We start from the raw sequence: 22,723 nt of genomic DNA, 5'->3' as shown, positions 1-22,723 counted from the left end.
GCACTGCTGAGCATTGGGTGCTGGGTATAGGGTGCTGGGCATGGGGTGCTGGGTATAGGGTGCTGGCAGGGTGTCGATCACGTTCAGGAGCAGTATGCTGTTATTGTTAGTGTGCAGAGCTTATCAAGCTGCACACAGCTTATGTAAATAATCTACCATTTCAGCCATGCAGTCCTTTATCAAGCGTGTCCCTCCACACACACTCACTATATGTGTGTGTGTGTGTGTGTGTGTGTGTGTGTGTGTCGCCACTTGGTCAATATCTGCCTAGTAACTACAGACAGGCTGCATGTTCCAGATTCACACACACAAGTTAACCCTCACCACACGTCTACATACGTACACATGTCACACATGGGCACTCACACAATGGAGGGGTGGCTGCAAAACTGTATGTTTCTGTTGTCATGGCAATACGTCGACGGTTCACGGCAGAAACATCTAAAAAGATAAATCTTAAAAAGACAAAAGAGTGGCCACACACACTGATAGCCAAAGTGCCGATTATGTATTAGGATGCAGAGTGAGAAACCAACTTTTCGGCAGATGCAGCTGCCCTCTTGGATGTATAATACGTCGACACCTCCCTCACGTGTGGCTGCCATGGAGAGGAATGAGCGTGCACACACACACACACACACACACACACACACACACACACACACACACACACACACACACACACACACACACACACACACACACACACACACACACACACACACACACACACACACACACACACACACACACACACACACACACACACACACACACCAGTGAAGAACATGGGTGGGCCCGTAGCACTTACCCTACCCCCTTAGATAGCACTTTTTGTAGACTTAGATAGCATTTGATACAGACTTATAGCATGTTATGTAGACAGCACTAGAATTGCAATGCATGTAGTCATAGCACTTCATAGTACATATGTATAGTGTATAGTTTCATTATATAGATATTCCACTGTTACGTTCTTAGCTTACGCATGTTTCATATAACTACTTTGTATGTATGTGATGTATTGCCATGCTTTTTGTTCTTGCTTAATGTAAATCGCTCTGGATTAAGAGAGTCTCTCTCTCTCTCTCTCCTGTAGTATACTACTAGTTCTCGCTCTGTGAAACTTGTGAACCTTCACATACTAAACTAGTAAAAGTGCTCAGGTCTCCACCAGGTCAGGAATGTTTGTTGTGGGTGTGCATTGAGTGATCATAGAAGTACCAGTTAATAGGCAAAGACTTACAGTAGCACAGATTCCATAGTACACACACACACACACACACACACACACACACACACACACACACACACACACACACACACACACACACACACACACACACACACACACACACACACACACACACACACACACACACACACACACACACACACACACACACACACACACACACACACACACACACACACACACACACACACACACACACACACACACACACACACACACACAATAATTTTTTAACATTTCAAATGCTGTTGAGCCATTTTTGATTGATTGGTCAAAAAATTTAAACAGCACGTGGTACAGTCAGATGATTATAAGATTAAGTTTAAAGGGATAACACAGAATAGACAGAAAGGTTCTGGAGACTTATTTCCATTGTGGTCCAATTCATCAACATAGCATAAAAAAACACCATTATACATGTCATCAACAAATACAAAACACTATACAAAAGGAGAAAAGGCACCTCATTTGTGAATGGCAGTTTGTCCTCGTGTGTCCTCAGAGTGTCACACTGAGTGCAGGGCGGAGTCAGGGTGGTGACGTTTTATCTGATAAAAGGATGGTGTCGTCATCAGAGTGTGGTGGTGTTGACGTTTTGCATGTGACAAAAGGGTGGTGTTGTTCACGGACCGGTTAACAAAAGACCCCCATATGTTCACTATATGCTAATGAGCTCTGTCATCAAGCAACACCCATTGCTTGATGGAAGGGCTCATTCGCATCTAATGGACATCCTTAAAAACACTTTCAACCTGGTGCCCCTATTTTTGGATGGTCATTATAGGCAAAAATTTTCACAGATTTTCCTACAAATATATCAAAAATAGTTTAGCTATTTTCTACATTTCTAAAAAGTATAAAATTGTGGTAACCACATAACCTAAACTAGCGCACCTATTGTGGACATGGTCATAACAGGCGAACAGGCAGCTGTCGGTTGTGAGCTTGTATAGATTGGATACTTTCGGTGATTAGATTTTGAGGAGAAGTAGGGGGCAAAGTACAGACCCCTGGGGGACCCCCAGTCAACAGAAATACCATTGTCATGATCTATTATAAGAAGCAGGGGGTACAGGAGTGCACAGCAGCCACATCCATTTTTACACGGGGTCAGATTAACACACTGAGGGCATGCTATGAAAAAAGATTTTGAAATCATGTGCTATACTGGACATGTGATGTTCTACCTCTGGTGATGACCATAGTTCCTCAATACGTCACTACGTGCCATCCTGTGGAAACAAAAGTGGCTGAGTTTTCTCTACAACAAGTAGCAAAAGACACACATTGTGGCGTGCCCTGGTCTTTTGCCAACAATGCATTTTATTATATCATGTCTAGAGTTCAGACAGAACATGTATAGCATGTCTTAGTTAAGCCCTTACTTCTCGTACATGTTTGTAAAGGACAGAACAAACAGTTCATGACTTATTCAGCGATACTGGCTCCAGCACAAGGCTCCGTCATCAACCACTCTATACTCAATGTGACTAGAGACAAAACATTTCCACAATGAATCCGTCAACCAATCAATTTGTATGTATATAGCGCCAAATCCTCATGCCATTTTAAATACAGTATAGAGGGTAACAGGTCATGTCGCCCCAATTCCATCTCGCCCCAGCTTTTTTCCGCCGACCTCACGCCGACAGCTCGGTGCGGCGGTTCTTGTATTCTTTATTTTGTTTTACTGATAATAAGGTTAGAAATAAGTTTAGGGTTAGGCATAGTTTTACTGGGGTTAAGTTTAGGAATAGGGTTAGGTTTAGGCATTGTTTTACTGAGGTTGAGGTTAGGAATAAGGTTAGGTTTAACCATTTAAGCATAATTTACTTAGATTACTTTAGGAATACCAGGCCGCACTGTTCCGCCGGCTGTACGCCCGGGGCGAGTTGGTAAAGGGGCGAGCAGTCTCGTATTCGTATAGAGCAGGTAAAGAAAGACCACACTCTTTATCAGGAAAATCAGGATTCCAGCTTTGAGAAATGTAATGAATGCAGTTTCGGTCATGGTCCTACACAAATCATTGTCTAGTTTTGTTTAGCACGGTGAGACATCTCTGGTGACGTCTAACTTCAATGAACGGGTTCAAACTGGGTAATAATACATAATACAGCATCACTTAAATAGGGTAATGTTTTTCAGGCCAGGTGCCATTTAGCTGAGAGAGAAGAAGCCGACAGCCCCTACTATTACTATTATTGTTCATATAGATTTCATAGACTATCATCAGTGTTGTGCTATTAATGTTTTTTTGTAATTCATTTTCAGACATTTAACCACTTAAACCGTTCGTAAACCTGACCTTTGGCTTTGTACATTGTTTACTCCGTTTTCCCTCTACACCAAACATCTCTACCGAAAATAGAAGATATACAAGCTCACAGCACCTCACAGCACGAAGCGTTGTAAGCTAATGTTCAGGTATCAGGACTGTTTTTCAAAGCAGCGGGCAGTATCAGTATCAGTAGGCGGAGATCTCTGATCGTCTGGCTAGGCGTCGGTGAGACCTGATCATTGTCACAGCCACAAATCATACTAACCAGGCTACAGACAGGAGGCAATAGAACTTAACTGTACTAGGGTTGCAACAGTTAATCATGAAACGTCGAGCACCATGTAATTTCTGTGTTTGAAGTGAACAAAACACTGAGGAGCAATGCCGTTTCTCTTTCATCCTCATTTTGTGTCTGGCACCAGCAACAAACCCACTGTTTTCAACCAATTTTAATAAAAAATCATTTAATTTGGGGTGGGAGAGTGAACATTTGACATAAAAAAGCAAAAATAGCAGATCTACAAGCTCACAATGCATCAAGATGCGATGTATTGTGAGCTTGTACAGTACATCTGCTATTTTTGAAGTATATAAGCAGGCTTATCTAAACTATTCAAATTGTTTTGCATTGATATTGTTGATATAAGAAATTAATTATTTGATAAATAGAAACATTGTGGTGAGGCGTTTGTACAATGCTCTTGTGAAGGAAAAGGGGAAATGTGTGCAGACGCCACAGGATGTATTTGCTATCAATCTCAGGCTTTTGTCAAAGGAAAGGGTTAAAAAGTGTGTGGCAATGCCTTGTTTTATGTGTGAGCACATTCTTCAAAGCATGTCAGAGTGTTTCTGCTGAGACGCAATACACATAGGGAACTGAGAACTGTCTCTCTATTGATTTAATTGTGTCAAAGGTGAGTACTATGTGTGTGAGTGTGAGAGTGTGAGTTGTTTGTGAGTGTGTGTGTGGGTGTAAGTGAGTGAGTGAGTGAGTGTTCTTCTGAGGACCCATAGTAGAATTTGAGAAATAGACATGAGAACCATTTTTCCTGGTCTCCCCCCAACACAAATAAAATAATGCCAAAAAGGTTGCCAGAATGGCATCCTAAATGTCCTCACAAGTATAGCAATGCAAATGTGCGCGTGTGTGCGTGTGTGCACTGCAGTTTGTTTACAGATAACACATTGGTCAGATGATACTGAACACAAGTCAATGTCAAAAGAGGAGATCTAGCTCCGCAATAAATCAGGCTTCACGTCTTAGTATACTATTTTCCAGTGTGCGTGCGTGCGAGCGTGTGTATGTGCGCGTGGGTGCATGTGTGAATATACTCCACTAGGAACATTAGGGGAAGCCAGCAGGAAATCAGCGATAAATAAATATAATCTGGTTTTCACTGTGCTGTTCCAGTGGACACTGCTGCTGTGTGCTGTACTGTATACATATTCTCCAGGTTGGTAAAACCAGACAGAACAAAGAGTCTCCGCTGTCACCTTGTTTTCCACGAACTCGATTGATTAGTACAAACATGGGTACACACACACACACACACACACACACACACACACACACACACACACACACACACACACACACACACACACACACACACACACACACACACACACACACACACACACACACACACACACACACACACACACACACACACACACACACACACACAAGAAGGAAAACAGGTGTGTGTGTGTCATTACTAGCATGGTGAAGGAATACGTTGGGGCTTGTTTGAGGCCTGCGGGCCAAAACGTACCTAATGCACACCTGACCCGTATGCTAGTATTACTACTGCAAACATGTTGTGAAGACTGTTGTTGAAACGGGTGCAAAACTGAGTAGAGTTGAAAAATAAATAATAACAATAATATCCTGATGATGTGTTTGATTAAATGCAATATGCAGGGCCATAATCTTCACCTATTACCAGCCAGGTTCTGCTCAAGTTTTCGATAACAATAGGGTGTCTAGAATAAAGCCCTGAGTTATGTATGTAGCGTTTAAGTGTTTTTCAAAGGAGAGTTTTTCCTTGCCATCGTCGCCAAGCGCGTGTTCATGTTGGATTGCCACAAGAGTATGATCTTAGCCTGCTCTATATTAAGTGTCTTGAGAGTACTTTCTGTGATATTTGTGCCAAGTGTAGAGGTAATTGGACAACTGGCTATTTGGGAGAAGCGGCACAAACAACCTTCTCTAATAAAAGTATAGAATTTGTCACTATTTTAATTTGTCTTGTCATTTAACTGGACAATTTGTGTTTTATGGACATAAATTTCCCAATCGAGTTTGTCCTGCATGCTACCAAAACGAACATGCTGATCAGAGGGATTTCAGGCTCTTGTGTGCTGCTGTCAGCAGGCAGCACCCTGGAAACATTGTTGACTCTGTTAATGTCAACAACACACAAGCAGGGGAGTGGGAGAGTTCTGGCGTCACCCACCCACACACACAGCAGCTCACGCCTTACAAACAGATGGCCGACTATGTCTCTAGAGTCTAGAGCAGTGGTTCCCAAACCTTTCAGGTCAAGACCCAAAAGAGAGAATAAATATTTGCCCGGGACCCAAACTAGTGAAAGTAGCCGATCTGCACTTGTAGATCGGCTATTTTCACCACTACTTATTTTTTTTATAAAAAAGAAAAAAATCAAAAGCTGTGGTTTTTCAAAAAAATGTAGGGCAAGGAGTGATGTGTTTGGCCATGGACCCCCAATGTGAAAAGTTTACACCATGGACCCGCACAAGAGAAGATTTGTCAACATTAATTTGTCAAGACTTATCAACAATAAAATAGGGCTTAAGCGTTCAAACTGTTCCCCATTTTGCTGGGGGACCCCATGGAACCAAGAAAAAAGTGGAATGTCCGCACAAGGACCCCGTGGAACCCCCTCAAGGACCGGCAAGAGGGTCCCCAGACTCCTCTTTGAGAAGCAGTGGTCAAGAGGGTGGGACAGATGTTAACATGAGAAGAAAAAAACACTGCCTTTTCACCATATAGCCCAAGGGAAGGGATCCCCCTTGCCCCCTGATCGCCTGCCTGATCATCACGTTCCCTGTTCACTGTGGCCAGGTCAGCATTATTCACCGTTCATTTGGGGGTGGATTACTCAATAGGGATAAAGAAATGTTGTCCTTGTACAAGGATGACGAATAGATGTGTAATAATAATAAGGCATACCTCCCCGATGCGCAAGCCCCGCCCCTGCCTTTCACAGTGTAGTGTACTGTAAATTGTAGGACAAGCTTTGCATAAGGTATATTATTGCCATAATATTTTATATAAGGCATCTCTTCCTGTTACACATTACAACTAGGCTACTATAACCTAGTACTAACATCAGGCTATATCAGGTCTAGCTGAGTTTATGTTGAATATTGAAGATTAACTGTTTTGGGCGAGTTACTTTACAAAATGTAAAGTCAAGCTACCAATAAAAAGATAAGTGAGGACAAAAAGAGGAAATAAATCTACAGTTGGGTGGAGATGCAGAATTCTCTTGTGATGTGATGAAGAACTGCACTGAAAACTATGATGTTTTATGTTCATGTGCCACTGAAAATGTGATTGATTGATAGTTTGCAAAAACAAAAAGGCATGGTGGCACACTGGCACAGATTTGAACAAAATAATGCTAAAAGGATTACCCAAATAAACCCTCAGGGCTCGATCGTTTCCATTAAGGTCCTTTGTATTAGTCTGTGATGTAGCCCTCTATCTAGCTATAGCCACCCTACCCAGCTACTGTTGTTGTTGGGGCATTTGTCACTACACCTTTTATATACCTATATAGTATAAAAGGTAGATTTAGACAAAGGCTGTGCCGGTATAGGCCAAATTACATTTCCCTAAATATTTAATTTAAATATATATTTCTTGGCATCTGCCACTTTAATTAAGGTGACTTGATTGATTGACATCAAAAGGTCCTGTCAGCTCAAACCCACAATGTAATATTGTTTTCAAGAGTATGTGTGCCTTGTGTGGACAAAAACGTAAATAAAATAAACCCCCATCTCTCCCGTCTCCCCCTCCATTTCCCATTCCAAGTGCATTTGTCTTACTGTATATGTACTGTACTCCCCTATTCCAAAGCACCATCAGGTACATATTTAAACTATTTTCAGCAACAGTATAATCATTTTTTCAGTGGGTAGATCTTGTTGAGCTGGTAATTTTGAAAGTAGCTCTCAAGTCAAAAAAGTGTGGGCACCCCTGGTATACACCATTTGATAACTAGCTATGTAGATTATCTAGTTTTGCAGAGTAGTACAAGATAGGTTAGTTACTAGGCACAAAGGAAATGTAGATTAGGCTATCTAGCTTTACAGGGAGGCTGAAACTCATGACAGAAACGGCTGCTTTTTGATTGAGTGAGTGTGATTGATTTGAAAACTTTATTAAAAAGTTTGTTAAAAGTAGGCCTACATGTAGGGTAGCACAGTCACGCTAAAAGGATAACATAAAAAGCCCCATTGTGATCCAACTCCTTTGAACTCTAGACTAGTCAGTCACCACATCAGTAATAGTAGGCTATTTCTGAATACATAAAATGCAATGTATTGATACAAAACTCAGTCAGTAGCATCAAAAGGTACAGAGAAAGGACTGCCACTGAGGGTGTGCGTGCGTGCGTGCGTGTGGCTGAATAGTTACTGCCCAACAATGATCATTATAAATATTATTTACATACACAGAATCTAAGCCCTGGGAGTTGGCAGTGCACTTTAATACCAACCAACGTCTGAAGTAACTAGTCAAGGCAATAGAAGTACCTCATACGAAGGCATTCGGGGGCACCGCGGACAGCCAATGGCGACACGTCGTTCCAGCCGCGACGTCACTGGCCACTCCTCCTTACTAAAGAAGGAAACAAACAGCCAAGCCAAGAGACAGACAGACAGACAGATAGAGTGACACACAGACAGACAGATAGACGAGAAACTGAATTACAGCTATCTATTCTCGGTCTCAAACGGAGGACACACCAAGGGAAAAAAATAACATTTAATCTGTTTCCACACAACTACTTTTTTTCCCGCTGAAGATTTACGGATACAATATTTTAATTTTTTTCCCTGTCTGGAGAATCTAGCATTTTATTTACAGGTGAGAATCTATGATGGATTGTGTTATTTTTGCGTGTGTGTGTGGGGGGGTAACTAAGCCTACTGTGTTCAACAAAAGACCATTGTTCGATTATTATTTTTTTGTCTTATCTTGGAATATCTGTTCGGGGACAAGACGACATTTAAACCGTTGGATAGATGTTGGTTTTGAGGGGTTTTGTGCTGGTTAGAGGCAGGCAGCGCTGCTCTGTGCTTAAAATAATCACAAGCCTACAAACGTGACCCGTCTGCCTGGATAGGAAAAACAAGGGAGGAGGAGGGGGGCAGGAGCACAGCCAGCAAGCTACTAGCTAGTGGCTGTTGACTATCCGATTCTTACTGGGGGGGATGGTGGGGGTGAAACTAAGCACAAAAAGACTGTTTAGAAAACGATGATTGACCAAATAAATGGTCGTTAGATTGATGGAAAACGTTGATACATGGGGTAAATGTGGAGTGGACGGAGGTGCCATTGTCTGGTGGTGTGTGTATGTGGGGGGCTTTTGTTTGTTCTGAGGGTAAACGTACAGTAGGCCTACAGTGTCCTAGTCTGAACGTGGTTGGAATATTGTTTTTGATGTTGAACTTTTTATATTTAGTTGAAAAACGTTTGTAGTTTCTTCGTATCTTTAATGGACACACCAGTGTAGGCAAAGGGAAGAAATGGAGGAGGGGGCGATTTCTCTTGTCTAAACAGGAAGCAAGTGGGTTTTTAGACAAAGGGAGAAAGAAACAAAGGGACCAAACATAAGCCGCTATATTATACCTTGTTCCTTGTATAACATGGTAATATCAGTATCACCTTAAACCCGTTGGAATGATTAGATAAGATACATTGTATCATAGTTACTCCCTCCACTGGGCTGTTGGCTACAATGTAGCAATGCTCTACTGTTACTAGCCCCGTTTCCTTTTGTTTAAAAAGCTTCATCGGTTTAAGTCGCTTTGCCGACAAAATAACAGATCTACAGTTGTTGGCTTGTAGATCTGTTCTCGTGTGTGTGCGCAAAGTGATACGGTGGCGTATAAACGAGGCCTCGTTGTCGTTGGAGTGACTCAGTACTTTCTGAAACATGAGCTGCTAGCAGGGAGAACAATCATCCTTTCTGTTGTTGCCTGGGCCCTAGAAAACACACCAGGCTGTGGGTATCATCATAACCCACTTGGTTTAAACGTAGGCCTATATCACACCCCGTTGACCCGTCTGTAATTACAATCATAAATGGCGTCATCATCTAGCCTTTTAAAGTGATTTCTACTAGGCTCAACAACAACTAGCCTCGGAGGAGACAGCAGGCGTTTCACCCAACAACAGATAACGGTGGAAAAAACGATTGCCCTTGCCTTGCCCCACCACCACCCATTTTGACGCTAGTTTGGTTGTTGTGAAAGAAACTCGAACCCCATGCATTGCAGATCATGGGCATGGCCATGGCGTCGTGCTGGTGAATCATTGTGCCAGAGACTATCTGATTCTGTGCCAAGTTGACGGAAATCCCCCAACTTACCCTGTCTGCCTGCTGACGGGGGCTTCGCCACCGACGGCAATAGGCTAGTAATCATCATGGGCACCATGCCACCATGACACTATACTGTAGTTCAAGTGATTCTCAAAACTTTTTTAAAAAAATGTCAAGGACGGAGGTCGAGGACCCCCACACCCGTTTGGTATGCGGCGTAGCGCGCTACAGATACGCGTCCATTTGTAGTGCACTCTCAAAGGGGTATGGGGTTGCGGTTGATTGATAATTGATTGATTGAATACTTGTCTTTATTAGTCAGAAATATAAACGGCACGAGGTCAGCCATTTTATTCTATAAGGATAACAAACAAATCATGGGGGCTTGTTTCCATTGTGGTCCTATATGTATTCAATGGGGTCCATTGCGGTTCCATTTGAGTTACAGAGCTTTTATTAAATGTCCGTTTTGGTCCTCAACTATCAGTCATTTAACTTTGGACCCCTGGGGGCCCGGACCCCACTTTGAGAAGCACTGGTCTAGTTTCTGGCTGGTCATACATTGTCGTGATAACGAACAGATGTGTGACGTTTGACTGACAGGTGGGCCCCTGACAACTGAGCTGACTGTCCATTGTTCCATTGTGTTGTTAGAGATGACGACACTTATTAGAAGAACCAAGCCCTAATGATGGCCCTAGGGCAAGTTAACCTCTTTTGTTGACTGAACAAAGCCAGTAAAAAACAAAACAATAAAGGGAACAGAAATGGAGATGGATTTTTGTTTTGTTTGTTTCTCAGATAAATTAGCCAGCTAGACATGGTAAAGTGGAAACGATGCCTAATGTGTGTGTGAGAGAGATATATACCGGTACTGAACCTTTTACAAGCACGCTAACATGTAATACAAATTGCATTCGTCACTGTCGTGTGTGTGTGTGTGTTTGTGTGTGTGCATTGCATTTCTCAGCACAGTCAGCAGCAAACACGTGATGTAGTGGAGAGAGAGAGAGCTTTCAGCTTTGTGGGTTTTTCCTAGGAAACCCTTTGTTGACACGCCTGTGGTAGCATGCAGGGCAGAACAGAGAGAGAGAGAGGGGGGGGTTTCTCTCTGAAGATTTAACAGGATTTTGTTTGTCCGTTGACGAGGTCAGGACACCTCCAGGGGTCTAACAGGACATTCTGAAGCAACTGTGCCAGTCTCTCTACGGGAACATTAGTCCTCCCTGGTTTTTACTGCTGTGCCGTGTTTGTGTCCCTGACCAGAATACAGATAAGCCACTGCCAGGCAGGTAGAAAACGCCACCACCAACAGCAGCTGCCTCGGTCGGTATACAACAGGACAACAGGTTCAGGGGTTGTTTATGCTAATGAAACACGATGCTGGTGGTGTGCTGCCGCTGAGCCTTTTGCGGCCAGTTGCCAGCGTTAGTAGGTTTGTGTAGAAAAACTGAACGTCACACTGGTCATGGTGCCAGCAGGGGTGGTTAAAGAGGATTTGCTCAATAGTAGGCCTACATCCAAACAGACAGGATATTGCGTACTACACTACACATCAAGGCCTTTCCTCATAGCTGCCTGGTTCGGTTGTGTGTTGGCTGCTTGGTTCTTTGTGTGGGTTTTTGTATGATTGCCTCAGACAACTTATCTTCTCCCATTACACAACTTCCTGTCCCTGACGTGTTGTGTTTCGTTGCTGCAGTCAGAGCTAGCAGGGGTGCAACGTCATGCAACGTCTGTCACGTTTCCCCAACTTAAGTCCAGATGCTCTCCTTCTCTGTGTGTGTGCTTGTATTTTACTATACTTGTCAGGGCCAAATGTCCCACAAGTATAGTAGCATTTGAGAAATGGCACATTCCTGGTCCTCACATTAAGATACATGGTTCTTTTTAGACATTTAGAGGTTAGGTATTAGGGTTAGTGATTTCCCTATTTTTTACTTAGTTGTGCGGCGATATCACACAGAAGAATGGCCGATATGCTATTGGGCAGCTGTTTTAACGTTGTTCTTAAACTTCGATGTCCTCACAAGTATACCAATTTAAACGTACGTGTGTTTGGAAAAATTGTGGAGGAAGTTTTGGATTACTCATATCTCTCGTGTGGCGACAGAACCACAGTTAAAACGGAACTATTTTGAAACGGTGCACTGTCTCGTCTTGCAACTTGTTGGTTCACTCTGTTCTTCCTCTGCCAGTAACAGTCAGACATGTTCTAGTTGTTTGCCTCTCGCTCACTCCTCTCCTCTGTGTGGGTAAGATAAAGTAAAGTGTCTTTTATTATGTGTCCCTGGCATGAGGAAACAACGAGGCTGGCTGATTGAGACACATTACCGTCGACAGTTATTCATAATGACATGTATGGTAATCATCGCACAAAGTGATGACTCATGAGTTGTCATAAAACTGTGATGCCATGATAGTGGAGTTTAGCAGGCATGTGGTTCCCTCGTTAACCCATTAGGACCTGAGGCCGATTCTACCACATCTGAAAATGTTTTGTGCCAGGGAGAAGATTTGTGTTAAAAAAACATCTAAACTATTGAAACATTTTCAACAACACTTTCAAGATTTTTCTTTTATGCTATTTTTGATAAGCATTGTTCTAAATCCTACGTGTTTTCTCACTTTTCTGAACTTGTATTTCTGTATAATGTATAGCTAAAATGTAAAATTACACAGATGCTTTTCCTGATTGAAGGGGTTAAGGTCAACTCTCACACATATCTCATCACATTTATGTTTTGAACCAGCAAATTCACAAACCCGCAGGCCGTGAGAATAATATTGCAAATAATTGGCTCAAACACTTAGGATTGCAACGATAATAAAGGCCGCTGTGTGAAGTGGTCGGATCGATGGGTGGGCCGCGGACACTTTCAGGTTTTGTGTTGGGCCTTGATCCAGGAAAGCTTCATGGGAACCACTGACTGCCTTAAGGGCATCTCTCACAGATCTCATCTGATTTTCACATGTTGCAAACAAACCGACGGTGCCTCGGGGGCAGAGTGGCCGGATGGTAACCGCAAGGTTGCCAGTTTGAACCCGGGCTCCCCCAGAGTTAGTGTCCTTGAGCAAGACTGAACCCCTAATTGCTCGTGTGTGTGTGTGTGTGTGTGTGTGTGTGTGTGTGTGTGTGTGTGTGTGTGTGTGTGTGTGTGTGTGTGTGTGTGTGTGTGTGTGTGTGTGTGTGTGTGTGTGTGTGTGTGTGTGTGTGTGTGTGTGTGTGTGTGTGTGTGTGTGTGTGTGTGTGTGTGTGTGTGTGTGTGTGTCACTCACCTTTGTGCTTTTCCTGAAGCCATGCAGCTAACTTTAGCGTGAGAAACCTGATCTACCTGATGCACAATGTTATTGAATGCATGCACATGTGTGTGTGAAAATGGGTGAATCTATGTAAAGCGCCTTGGCACCATTTTATTTGATCATAAAAAGGACACAGATTTTTCAGAGGCTGTTGTCGTCGTCTCATCTGTGTGATGTCAGACACAGCCTCGTGCCAGGTTCTTCTCTGAGCCGTGCCAGGTTTTCTCTGAATTGTGTGGAGGGGAGGAGGAGGGGGAGGAGGAGGGGGGGAACGGGACTGTACAAAGTTGCGGGGACAGAACGTAACGTGGCTCTTCTGCCAAGGTGCTGCTGAACGGGAACGAGAACAGCACTGTTGTTTGTTCCTGTGATCTACTGCAGAGAAGTGTCCTCATCATCGGCCCGTTCATGACTGCGTTCAGCAGTGGTGGAACGTGACCAAAGTATATTTAGCCTACTTTAGCGCTGTACTATAATGTTTAGGTATTTCCAAGTTCCAACACTTTTACTTCCACTCCACTACATCTTGGATCAAAATATTGTACTTTTTTACTCCACTACATTAGTGGAGTAAAAGACAACTCTGGCAGGATGACTGGACCAGTTCAGCGGTAACAGTATAAAAGGAGCAGAGCTCGGCAGACCTCTCCCAATCTAACAGCTTCTAACCAACACACTGAACAATCTCCAACTATCCCAGAATCTACCTTCACTACTTTAACTTTAGGTACTTTAAGTATATTTTGATGCCAGTACTTTTACTCAAGTACATTTTGAATTCCATACTTTTGCTTGTAACAGAGTATTTCTATATTGCAGTTTGGATACTTTTACTTAAGTGAAGAAATGTAGTACCTTTTCCACCACTGGCAGACAGAGACAGACAGGCAGGCACCAGGCCCCGGGGTGGACAGACAGACAGACAGGCAGGCACCAGGCCCCGGGGTGGACAGACAGACAGACAGACAGACACACACACACACAGCTCTTCTCCTCACATTGTCCAATAGCACACTGCTTCTCAACGTGGGGCCCGGGTTCCCACTGGGGTCCAGTTCCAGGGGGTGCATGTCCCCCAGAAAAACACACACATTCTAATCAGCTCTCTCTCTCTCTCTCTCTCTCTCTCTCTCGTGTTTCAGCGATGGCCCAAGAGACTAATCAGAGCGGGGTGCCCATGCTTTGTGCCACTGGCTGTGGTTTCTATGGCAACCCCAGAACCAATGGCATGTGCTCAGTGTGTTACAAGGATCACCTGAATCGAGGGCAGAACACCGACCGCATGAGCCCACTCAGCCCTATGGGTAAGAGACACACACACACACACACACACACACACACACACACACACAGTCACACACACACACACACACACACACACACACACACACACACACACACACTACTATACGTGGGAAGACATCGGCATTTTAGGGTGGTAAATCATATGAATGCAGTTTTTACCATTTGTAAGCCCACAGCCGAAAATGTCAGATCTATGCATTGTGATGTGAGATTGTAGGCCCGATATTTTTGGTGTGCGACACCGTCGCGGCACTACGTATAAATCGGGCATAAAGGTCCTCACAGACTGGGATGCGTTTTTCAGAGAACGCCGCTAAAAATCAGAAAAATGCAGCAGTGCACCTCACACACCGTAACTTTTCTTTTAACCATACAATAACCATTTCTCTTGTGAGGATAGTAAACGTATACTACTACTGTACTTGTGGGGACATTTGGTCATCACAAGCATAGTAATACAAGTATACACCCGTCACCCAGCCACAAACACAAATAGAGATGTCCATTTTCTACCCACAGGGCAATAATCTACCTTTTTATAGCACAAACATAAGTTATTATTAAACTGTTGACTATGTTTGGATTGCTACATCTAATAGATTCAAATCTCATAATGCGACTAAATCGGTTTACGAGCCAATTGTCAAACAAAAGTCATACATTTAGCACAGCTTTTGTATTTGCATTTTTAATTTAGGGCCATCTACATTTTCAGCTGGAGGCCAAGGAGAGGACATTGTTTTTTTTATTTTTCTCACTCCTCTCTTCTCTATGCCCAGCCTCCCTGTTGTTCCACTCACACAATGATGAAAGACAGCTGTTTGCTACATAACAATGTATTGGTTGGGTGGGGTTGTGTGTGTTGCAGGGGTTCACTCCCTCCAACCCAGTGCTAGCCAAACCCTTTAGCCCGTGACCCAAAAGAGAAATTGGATCTCTCGCTAGTGAAAATGGCAATGGGTGGGGGGCTGTGTTTCAATGGATCCAATGTAGTTATTATTTAGTCACAAGCTCTTGTTAATGAATGCGATTCAGAGGTTCAATATTTATGAAGGGAGACTTCACCCATTTTCACCTTATCTAGCAGAGCTGTGGACACTTCAGAAACCCACTTTTGTTTTATTAAGATTCCAATCTTTTTATTTCGATTTTTATTAAACGTGGGAACAATTCATTCATTATAGAATGCTAACTTTCCAGGAATAGAAAGCCTGCAGTTTTTATTAGCTTGGATTCCCCATCAGCCCTCCTCTGACACAGGGGGTGTGTGTGTGTGTGTGTGTGTGTGTGTGTGTGTGTGTGTGTGTGTGTGTGTGTGTGAAAACAAATTATAAAAAAACAACAACTTGTTTCTCTCTTATAATATTTGTTTATATTATAAGTAGGTTATTGGTTCAAAATCATCTGTCTGGTGGAAACCTCATATGTCAAACCTTTACGTGTGATCAAGTGGGGGCATTAACTCAAACACAAAATAGGTAAAAGAAGGCGATAAGAGGTTTCTTCCCGACAGCAACGAAATATGGGTTTTGATATATTTTGGGCTAATATTGTCCAGCCCCTCATACAGATTCGGCTTTGTTTTTGTTTCACGTCTCATGTCTTGTGCCTTTGTCTCCCCCCGCAGGTGGTGCCGGTAGTGCTACCTCAGAGGCCTCGGCAATCCAGAGACTAGAAGCCAGTCTAGCCAAGGTGGACGCCTTGCCGGTCTCTTCAGCAGACATGGCTAGGTTAGTTCTCTCTTCTGTTGTTATTTTAAGATTGGAACATATTGCCATGTTCCAAAGGAATCTCTTGGAGCATGGTCTTGGATATTTCATAAAAGCAAAGGCTAAAGCCTCAATCTGTAATTTATTCACCCGTAGAACAGCAACCAAAATGTGATAATTTTACATATTGTCTTAATTGTTTAGGAAACGGTGCTAGTGTGAAGGGCTTTTTCGCATTGTTTCACAAATGACACACATTAGGACTTGGCCATGAAACATTTTCAGTCGTGAGATGTTTCATTTGCTGTATTCCATGCAATTCATTCAGCACTTACATTTAGCACAAAACAATACAAGGAATACAATACAAGGAAGGTGTGAGTCAAAGAGAGGGAAAGGCTGTCAGGTGTGTTGCATCGCATTGTGTCCCCAATTTAACCCGATTCCTATCTCTTATCTCCCTGTAGAACTATTCAAGGCTCTCTTCCGGTGACTCAGCAAATGACAGAGATGAGCATCTCGAGAGAGAAAAAGCCGGAACTCCTAGAGCCTGGTAAGACACACACACACACACACACACACACACACACACACACACACACACACACACACACACACATTCAGTGTACAACTGGCAGACACACAGACCCTCTAAAGGCAACCATTGCTCGGTATGATCCACGTCGGTGCTGAGGTTTATTTTCGACGTGCCCTCTCGCATACCTCCGACCCGCAGCTATCACTTTTCCTTACAGCCTCCCACGATATAGAGGCTGTCTAGAAATAAAAGCCTGCTTCAAAAATACCTCCTCGCTGGAGCGCCATTGAGATTCTTCGATGCCCGCGTGCCAACATCTTTCTCAGAACGGCACGCTATCCTGCCAAGCATATCGTCACTGTCGGCTGAAAACCTCACATGTCCAAAACTGCTACATTTCAGGATTCAAATTCCAAAACGGCAAAAGTACTAGATCTACATTTCGAGCTTGTGGGTCTGTGCCTTTTGATGCTTTTCTGTGATGCTGTAGTTGTAGTGTAGTGTGATCAATAGAGCGTTAATGTACTAACTTTCGCCGGAAGTAGCCGATCTACAAGTGTACAGCTTGCCACGCTATGAGCTTGTAGATTGGCCATTTCCAGCGAAGACATTTGGGTCCAGAAATTAATTAATTCATATTGGATATTTGATCAATCAATTAGATTAAAGCCTGGGTGAATTTTTAAGTTGATAAACATGCATGCATGCTGTCGTGGTTAGGTGCCTACTTTGAACATAAGATTTAGGATTTATTTTTCTTGACGTTGTGAAAAACGTTGTGCATGTGTGAAATCTTTGACAATATTTGTGATATTTACCGAAGGCCCAGATGTATTTTAGTGGTATAATAATACAAGCTTGATCTACAACGAGACACAACCTGAACTTCTGCTAGTTTAGCTCATCTTTGCCGATAATGACATGCGCCAGAATTGGAACGCCAGGGGCTTAACGTGGTTATAGTTGCTGGTGTGGTGACTTGCATGTGAATGGGAGGAGACGTGTGGTTGTCTACACACCCACCACAGGCCAACATCTGACAAGGACCACAGTAAACATGGCATGGGCTCTATGCACACACGCCATTTTGGAAAGAACTTGGGCTCTTCCCACTTCCTTCACAGGTGTTATCGATGAAGGCTATGTTCCATTCTGGTCAAACCGAGTCATGGTGCTGCTATTGTGCGTGTTGGCTCACAGTAAACACTCTGCTACACCAGTGGGTCTCAAAGTGTCCTTGAGTGGGATCCAAATGGCCCCGTTTGAGTCTGTAACTCTGAGAGTGTACAGATGGAAACAAATGGGCCCTTTATGAGTTATGGGGGTCCTTGAAATTAAAATGTTTGAGAACCACTGTACACTAAATGGAATAACAGAGCCTTAATTAGTATTATCAGTAACACCTGTGAAGGAAGTAGGAAGAGTTATTCTGTGTGCATAGAGAAAAACAAGGAATGATAACATAGTCATAATGTGTCAGGTGAAACAGATGCTGTCTCTGTTCCCTTTTTTCTTTGTTTTCCCCCCATATTATTATTATTTTAGTGTATGTTTCTGTCGCAACCTCGCGGCCGTTGCGGTGCAGGCGGCGTTGGAAGAGTTCTGTGCGTTGTCTCCTTTGTTTTCTCCCCATATATTATTATTATTTTAGTAACGTGTATGTTTCTGTGTGGCAACCTCGTGGCCGTTGTTTGCGTTCGTTTCCGACGTTCTGTGCGTGGTTAAATTTTGTTTTGGCTTTCCTGCTGTCCATGCAGTTAGCTCATAACATTAGCAGCTGCGGTCGTACAGTAGCTGGCTGCGGTGCGGTGCGGAAATCAGCCCTTATAGTCATAGCTTAGGAGGCAGGAAATCATACTACGCGATTGGCTGGCAGCGTTTCTGGTGGCGTATCAGACTCCCATTGGCTTAGGTGGTGTATCAAGGTATGAGGTCAGACTCCCATTGGCTTAGGCACCATGATGACTGATGAAGACTAGGTCACTTACATTTCATGAGCTTTCATTAGTCAGGTTTTACCTGACAAAAAGAAAAGTAAAAAACACGTGACTTAAGTATTTTTGGTGTCTGTGTTGTTCCTCCTTGTTGTAGTTGTGAGCCAGCCCTCTGCTTCCAGTGGCAGCCCCGTAGCTTCTTCCAGCGCTGAGGACGGCAAGGGGGACGGCAACAAACCCAAGAAGAGTAGATGCTTCTTGTGCCGCAAGAAGCTCGGGCTGACAGGTGAGCCTGGGAAACTATTTACAATTCAGCCTCTTAGCAGTGAGCAGCTTGTAGATCTTTTTTTTTCTTTAAAAAAAATATATTATTGATAGTTTTAAATGATTTGCTAAAATGTTATGCTATAACGACATGCCCAAAATAGGGGTTGCCACCAGTGTGTTAATGTGAGTCACTGTCACAGTACATTTGGTGTTGACCACCTGGTTTAAACAGCTGTTGACCTTTGTGACCTGTGTTCTTGCTGCCACAGGGTTCGACTGCCGCTGTGGCAACCTGTTCTGCGGGATCCATCGGTACTCTGACAAGCACAACTGTCCCTACGACTACAAGGCAGAGGCCGCCGCCAAGATCCGCAAAGAGAATCCCGTGGTGGTCGCCGACAAGATCCAGAGAATATAGAGGAGCAGCACGAGGAAGGAAAAAAAACATCAGCGACCACGACGACATAAACCCTGATGAAACCTTTTGACAAAGACTGGAGTATGAGTGCGAACATTGGACAATGAACACTGGCATGGGTGGTTAACAAAGGATTTAAAAGAAAAAAACAAAACAAAGGACTCGATCTTTAAGATGCTGCCTCGAGAAAAGAAATTAAGGAAAAGAGAAGAAAAAAGTCAAGGTCCTGTTTGAGGGGCGATGCATGAATGATCACTTTTCTCCTTATTTTGACGAATTCATTAGTTTGTTTTATCCTACCTTTTCCTGTGGTGTGTCTTTGCCGCTCTTTGATCTTTTTTTTTTTTTTAAGAATATGTATCGTCTTATTACAGAGCTGCCCAGGTGAACTGTGCTAGATATGCTGTGCTCCTCTCACCTAAAGCAGGCGCCATTTTGTGCCAAACCGCAGGGTAGCCATTTTGATTTGACCATGTCAACTCGTGGCATAAAGCTTGACGGGTCTTTTCAACCTTTTACATTCAGATGTCACGACAACTACGCCAGAGCTGTGGCCCCCTCCGTTCCATTCTGTGACCCTTTCATTCTGTGTTCCGTTTAGTATTGAAGTCAGATGACAACTAACGCCCCACTATGCACAAGGGGCTTCGTCGATTTGTCTCTGTCTCTCCTAGCTTTACCTACCTCACAGCCGACACTTCAATCTTCATTTTTCTTCCCCGCTCGACTCCTCTACTTTCTCAGAATCTCATCAAGAGAGCCTGGGACAGAAACGACAGGTCATTGTAAACCCTCACGTTCTCTACTCTGAGCCAGCCGCCCACGGCGGCTCTGAGACAGCATGCCCGCCACGTGGGCTGCAGGTCGTCTCAACCGCGATGACGACCGGAGGTCGTTCGTGTTCGAGAGGCGAAAGGTGTCATAGAAATAAAAGATGGGGGGGGACGGATTAACTACTTCAATTTGCCACTGGCTCTTTTATCGCTGAACATGTGAGTGACGGTAATGGATGGGTGAAGGAAGCTCCCCTGCTGCTCTGAGATCAGATTGTAGACTACCATTCACACTGGAAACCCAAATCAGATTTATATTAATATCCAGATTTCAGTCAGATTGGTGATGGAAACAAATGATTGGAAACAATATTTTTTACGAATGAGATTTGAATCACATTCCTAGGTGGCGTAGAATAAGATTCAAATCTGATTTCTAAACTTTTGTCTCAGTCCTGCCAAACGTAGCAGATCTCGCTGTGAGCCTGTAGATCAGCTATTTTGGCCACAACTCCAATGTGAGGCCTTGCAAATGCCCCCAGTGTGGACGGTCAGTCCTAAAGATCTGATCTGTGAGACTACATCAGATCGGCCTGCAGTCATGGACTCCCTTGTAGCTCGGGCAGAGGGCTTGTTTAATGATCCGGGAGGGGGGGGGGGGGGGGGTGAATGGGATAAATGCATGGGTTACCGTATGTTATCTGCAATAGTGTGTAAAGCAACATTTGAATGAATTGTAACGGCTTTGGCATCCACTCGACTAGCGTTTCTTTTTTTTGGGGGTAATTTCTATCCACTGAGATTTTTTTCCCCCTGTTGAAATTATGTGTTCATTTTCTATTTTTATTCTCCGTTGGTTATAGTACTGATGTTAGCACATGTATTCTTCAGTGCGTTCGTGGAATTAGGGTATGTGAGCCATGCTATGTATTATTTCTTTGTGTGTATGCGGCGCTAACGTTTTTGTGTGAGCACAGATTTGTGTGTGTGTGCGCGCGTCTGATGTACGTGAACCCTTTTTGTCTGTGGAGCCGGTTTTAACAGCACATGTTTACAGGACTTCCGGAGCATGCCCGAGTTAGACTTAATGAGAAATACTACACCTGGACTTAGATGTAATTTCAATTCTCATCTCTCTTCTTAACAGCTGTTGATCTGTGTGTGTCTGCAATACAGCACTGTAGACACGTGTGTGTGTGTGTGTGTGTGTGTGTGTGTGTGTGTGTGTGTGTGTGTGTGTGTGTGTGTGTGTGTGTGTGTGTGTGTGTGTGTGTGTGTGTGTGTGTGTGTGTGTGTGTGTGTGTGTGTGTGTGTGTGTGTTCATGGCTGCCTGAGATGTGGAAAACAAAATGTGTTCAACTTGTGTTGATCCTGTTTTTTCCTCTTCCTGTGAGGATGTGAGTTTTTTTTCTTTTTCATTTAAAAGAGAAAAAAAACAACTATGTATCCGTTTGAGGTCCCCCCCCCCCTTTATGATTCTTAGTTATATGCAAATTTGTACAAAAAAGAAAAAACAACAAACTGTGTTGATATTTATGTATTACATATAATCTTGCTATCCAGCATTACAGCAGAATTGTATCATGTAAATAAAACCATGTACAGAGAGACATTACAAAGGCCTTGTGATTTGGTTTTGGTCTAGAATGATATTTTGTGTTGTGTAATGCTATGCCATGCTAATGGGTCAGATTTAAAATCTTTAAAAAAATATATATATATATATATATATACACTGTATATATTTTTTGCCGATTCATCCAGGCGTGCAGCGAATCTGTAACAAAATGTTTTAAACGTTCATTGAAGGAAGGTGTTAGAAAAGGATTCCATCTAGAGATGTTGCCATTATGTGATTGTTGTGAGAGCTACCGGTACATGGATCATGAATTAGTTCTCAGTTCTCAGTCGCCACGACTGTCTGATTACATGAAAGCATTCCATGCACCTAACATATAGCCTGGCTAATAAGCCAGACTAATATCACACAACACTGTCGCGGTATATTAGTCTGGGCTGGCTCCACTTGGATTTCATTTCCCGGGGGGCGGGTTCAAACATTTTCTCTTTGACGCAATTGGTCAGAGCTACTGTCAGTCAAAGGTCTCAAGCATTGAACGTCACTGTACCAAAGCCCGCCCATATTGCATACCGTGTCCCGATTGGCCCGACCTGTTCTCGGTTGTAGGAAAGAGGCGTGCTACTGAGCCTCGCCAGACCCTAATCCACTGGCAGGCAAATTTTTTTTTGCCAACGGCTGATTCGGTCTGGTTTATTAACCAGGCTACCTAACATAGGCTATCCACAAGCTTACAGCACAACAAATGTTCCCCCCCCCCCCCCCCCCCCCCTAGTAGGG

The 22,723-nt window shown here is 43.4% G+C and overlaps 2 protein-coding genes across 2 annotated transcripts in view; one reads left to right on the top strand and one right to left on the bottom strand.

Annotated features, from left to right (window-relative positions):
• The window catches only part of tmc1 (transmembrane channel-like 1), a 57,912-nt gene extending 47,593 nt beyond the window's left edge, over nt 1–10,319 (bottom strand). Inside the window, exons 1-2 of the mRNA XM_079516848.1 lie at nt 10,166–10,319; nt 8,325–8,409 (exon numbers count right to left, since the gene is read on the bottom strand). The gene's annotated coding sequence lies outside the window, so the exon portion shown is untranslated. The remainder of the gene's footprint in view (nt 1–8,324; nt 8,410–10,165) is intronic.
• zfand5a (zinc finger, AN1-type domain 5a) lies at nt 8,457–21,983 on the top strand. The gene is made up of 6 exons (XM_079515366.1): nt 8,457–8,658; nt 14,563–14,724; nt 16,353–16,455; nt 16,902–16,987; nt 19,064–19,192; nt 19,443–21,983. The coding sequence occupies exons 2-6, from the start codon at nt 14,565–14,567 to the stop codon at nt 19,589–19,591; spliced, it is 627 nt and encodes a 208-aa protein (XP_079371492.1). The 5' UTR covers nt 8,457–8,658; nt 14,563–14,564; the 3' UTR covers nt 19,592–21,983.
• The last annotated feature ends 740 nt before the right edge of the window (nt 21,984–22,723 follow it).

Source organism: Electrona antarctica, assembly GCF_951216825.1.
Source record: "Electrona antarctica genome assembly, chromosome: 12".
NCBI lineage: Eukaryota > Metazoa > Chordata > Actinopteri > Myctophiformes > Myctophidae > Electrona > Electrona antarctica.
This window is presented reverse-complemented; position numbering and strand designations above follow the sequence as displayed.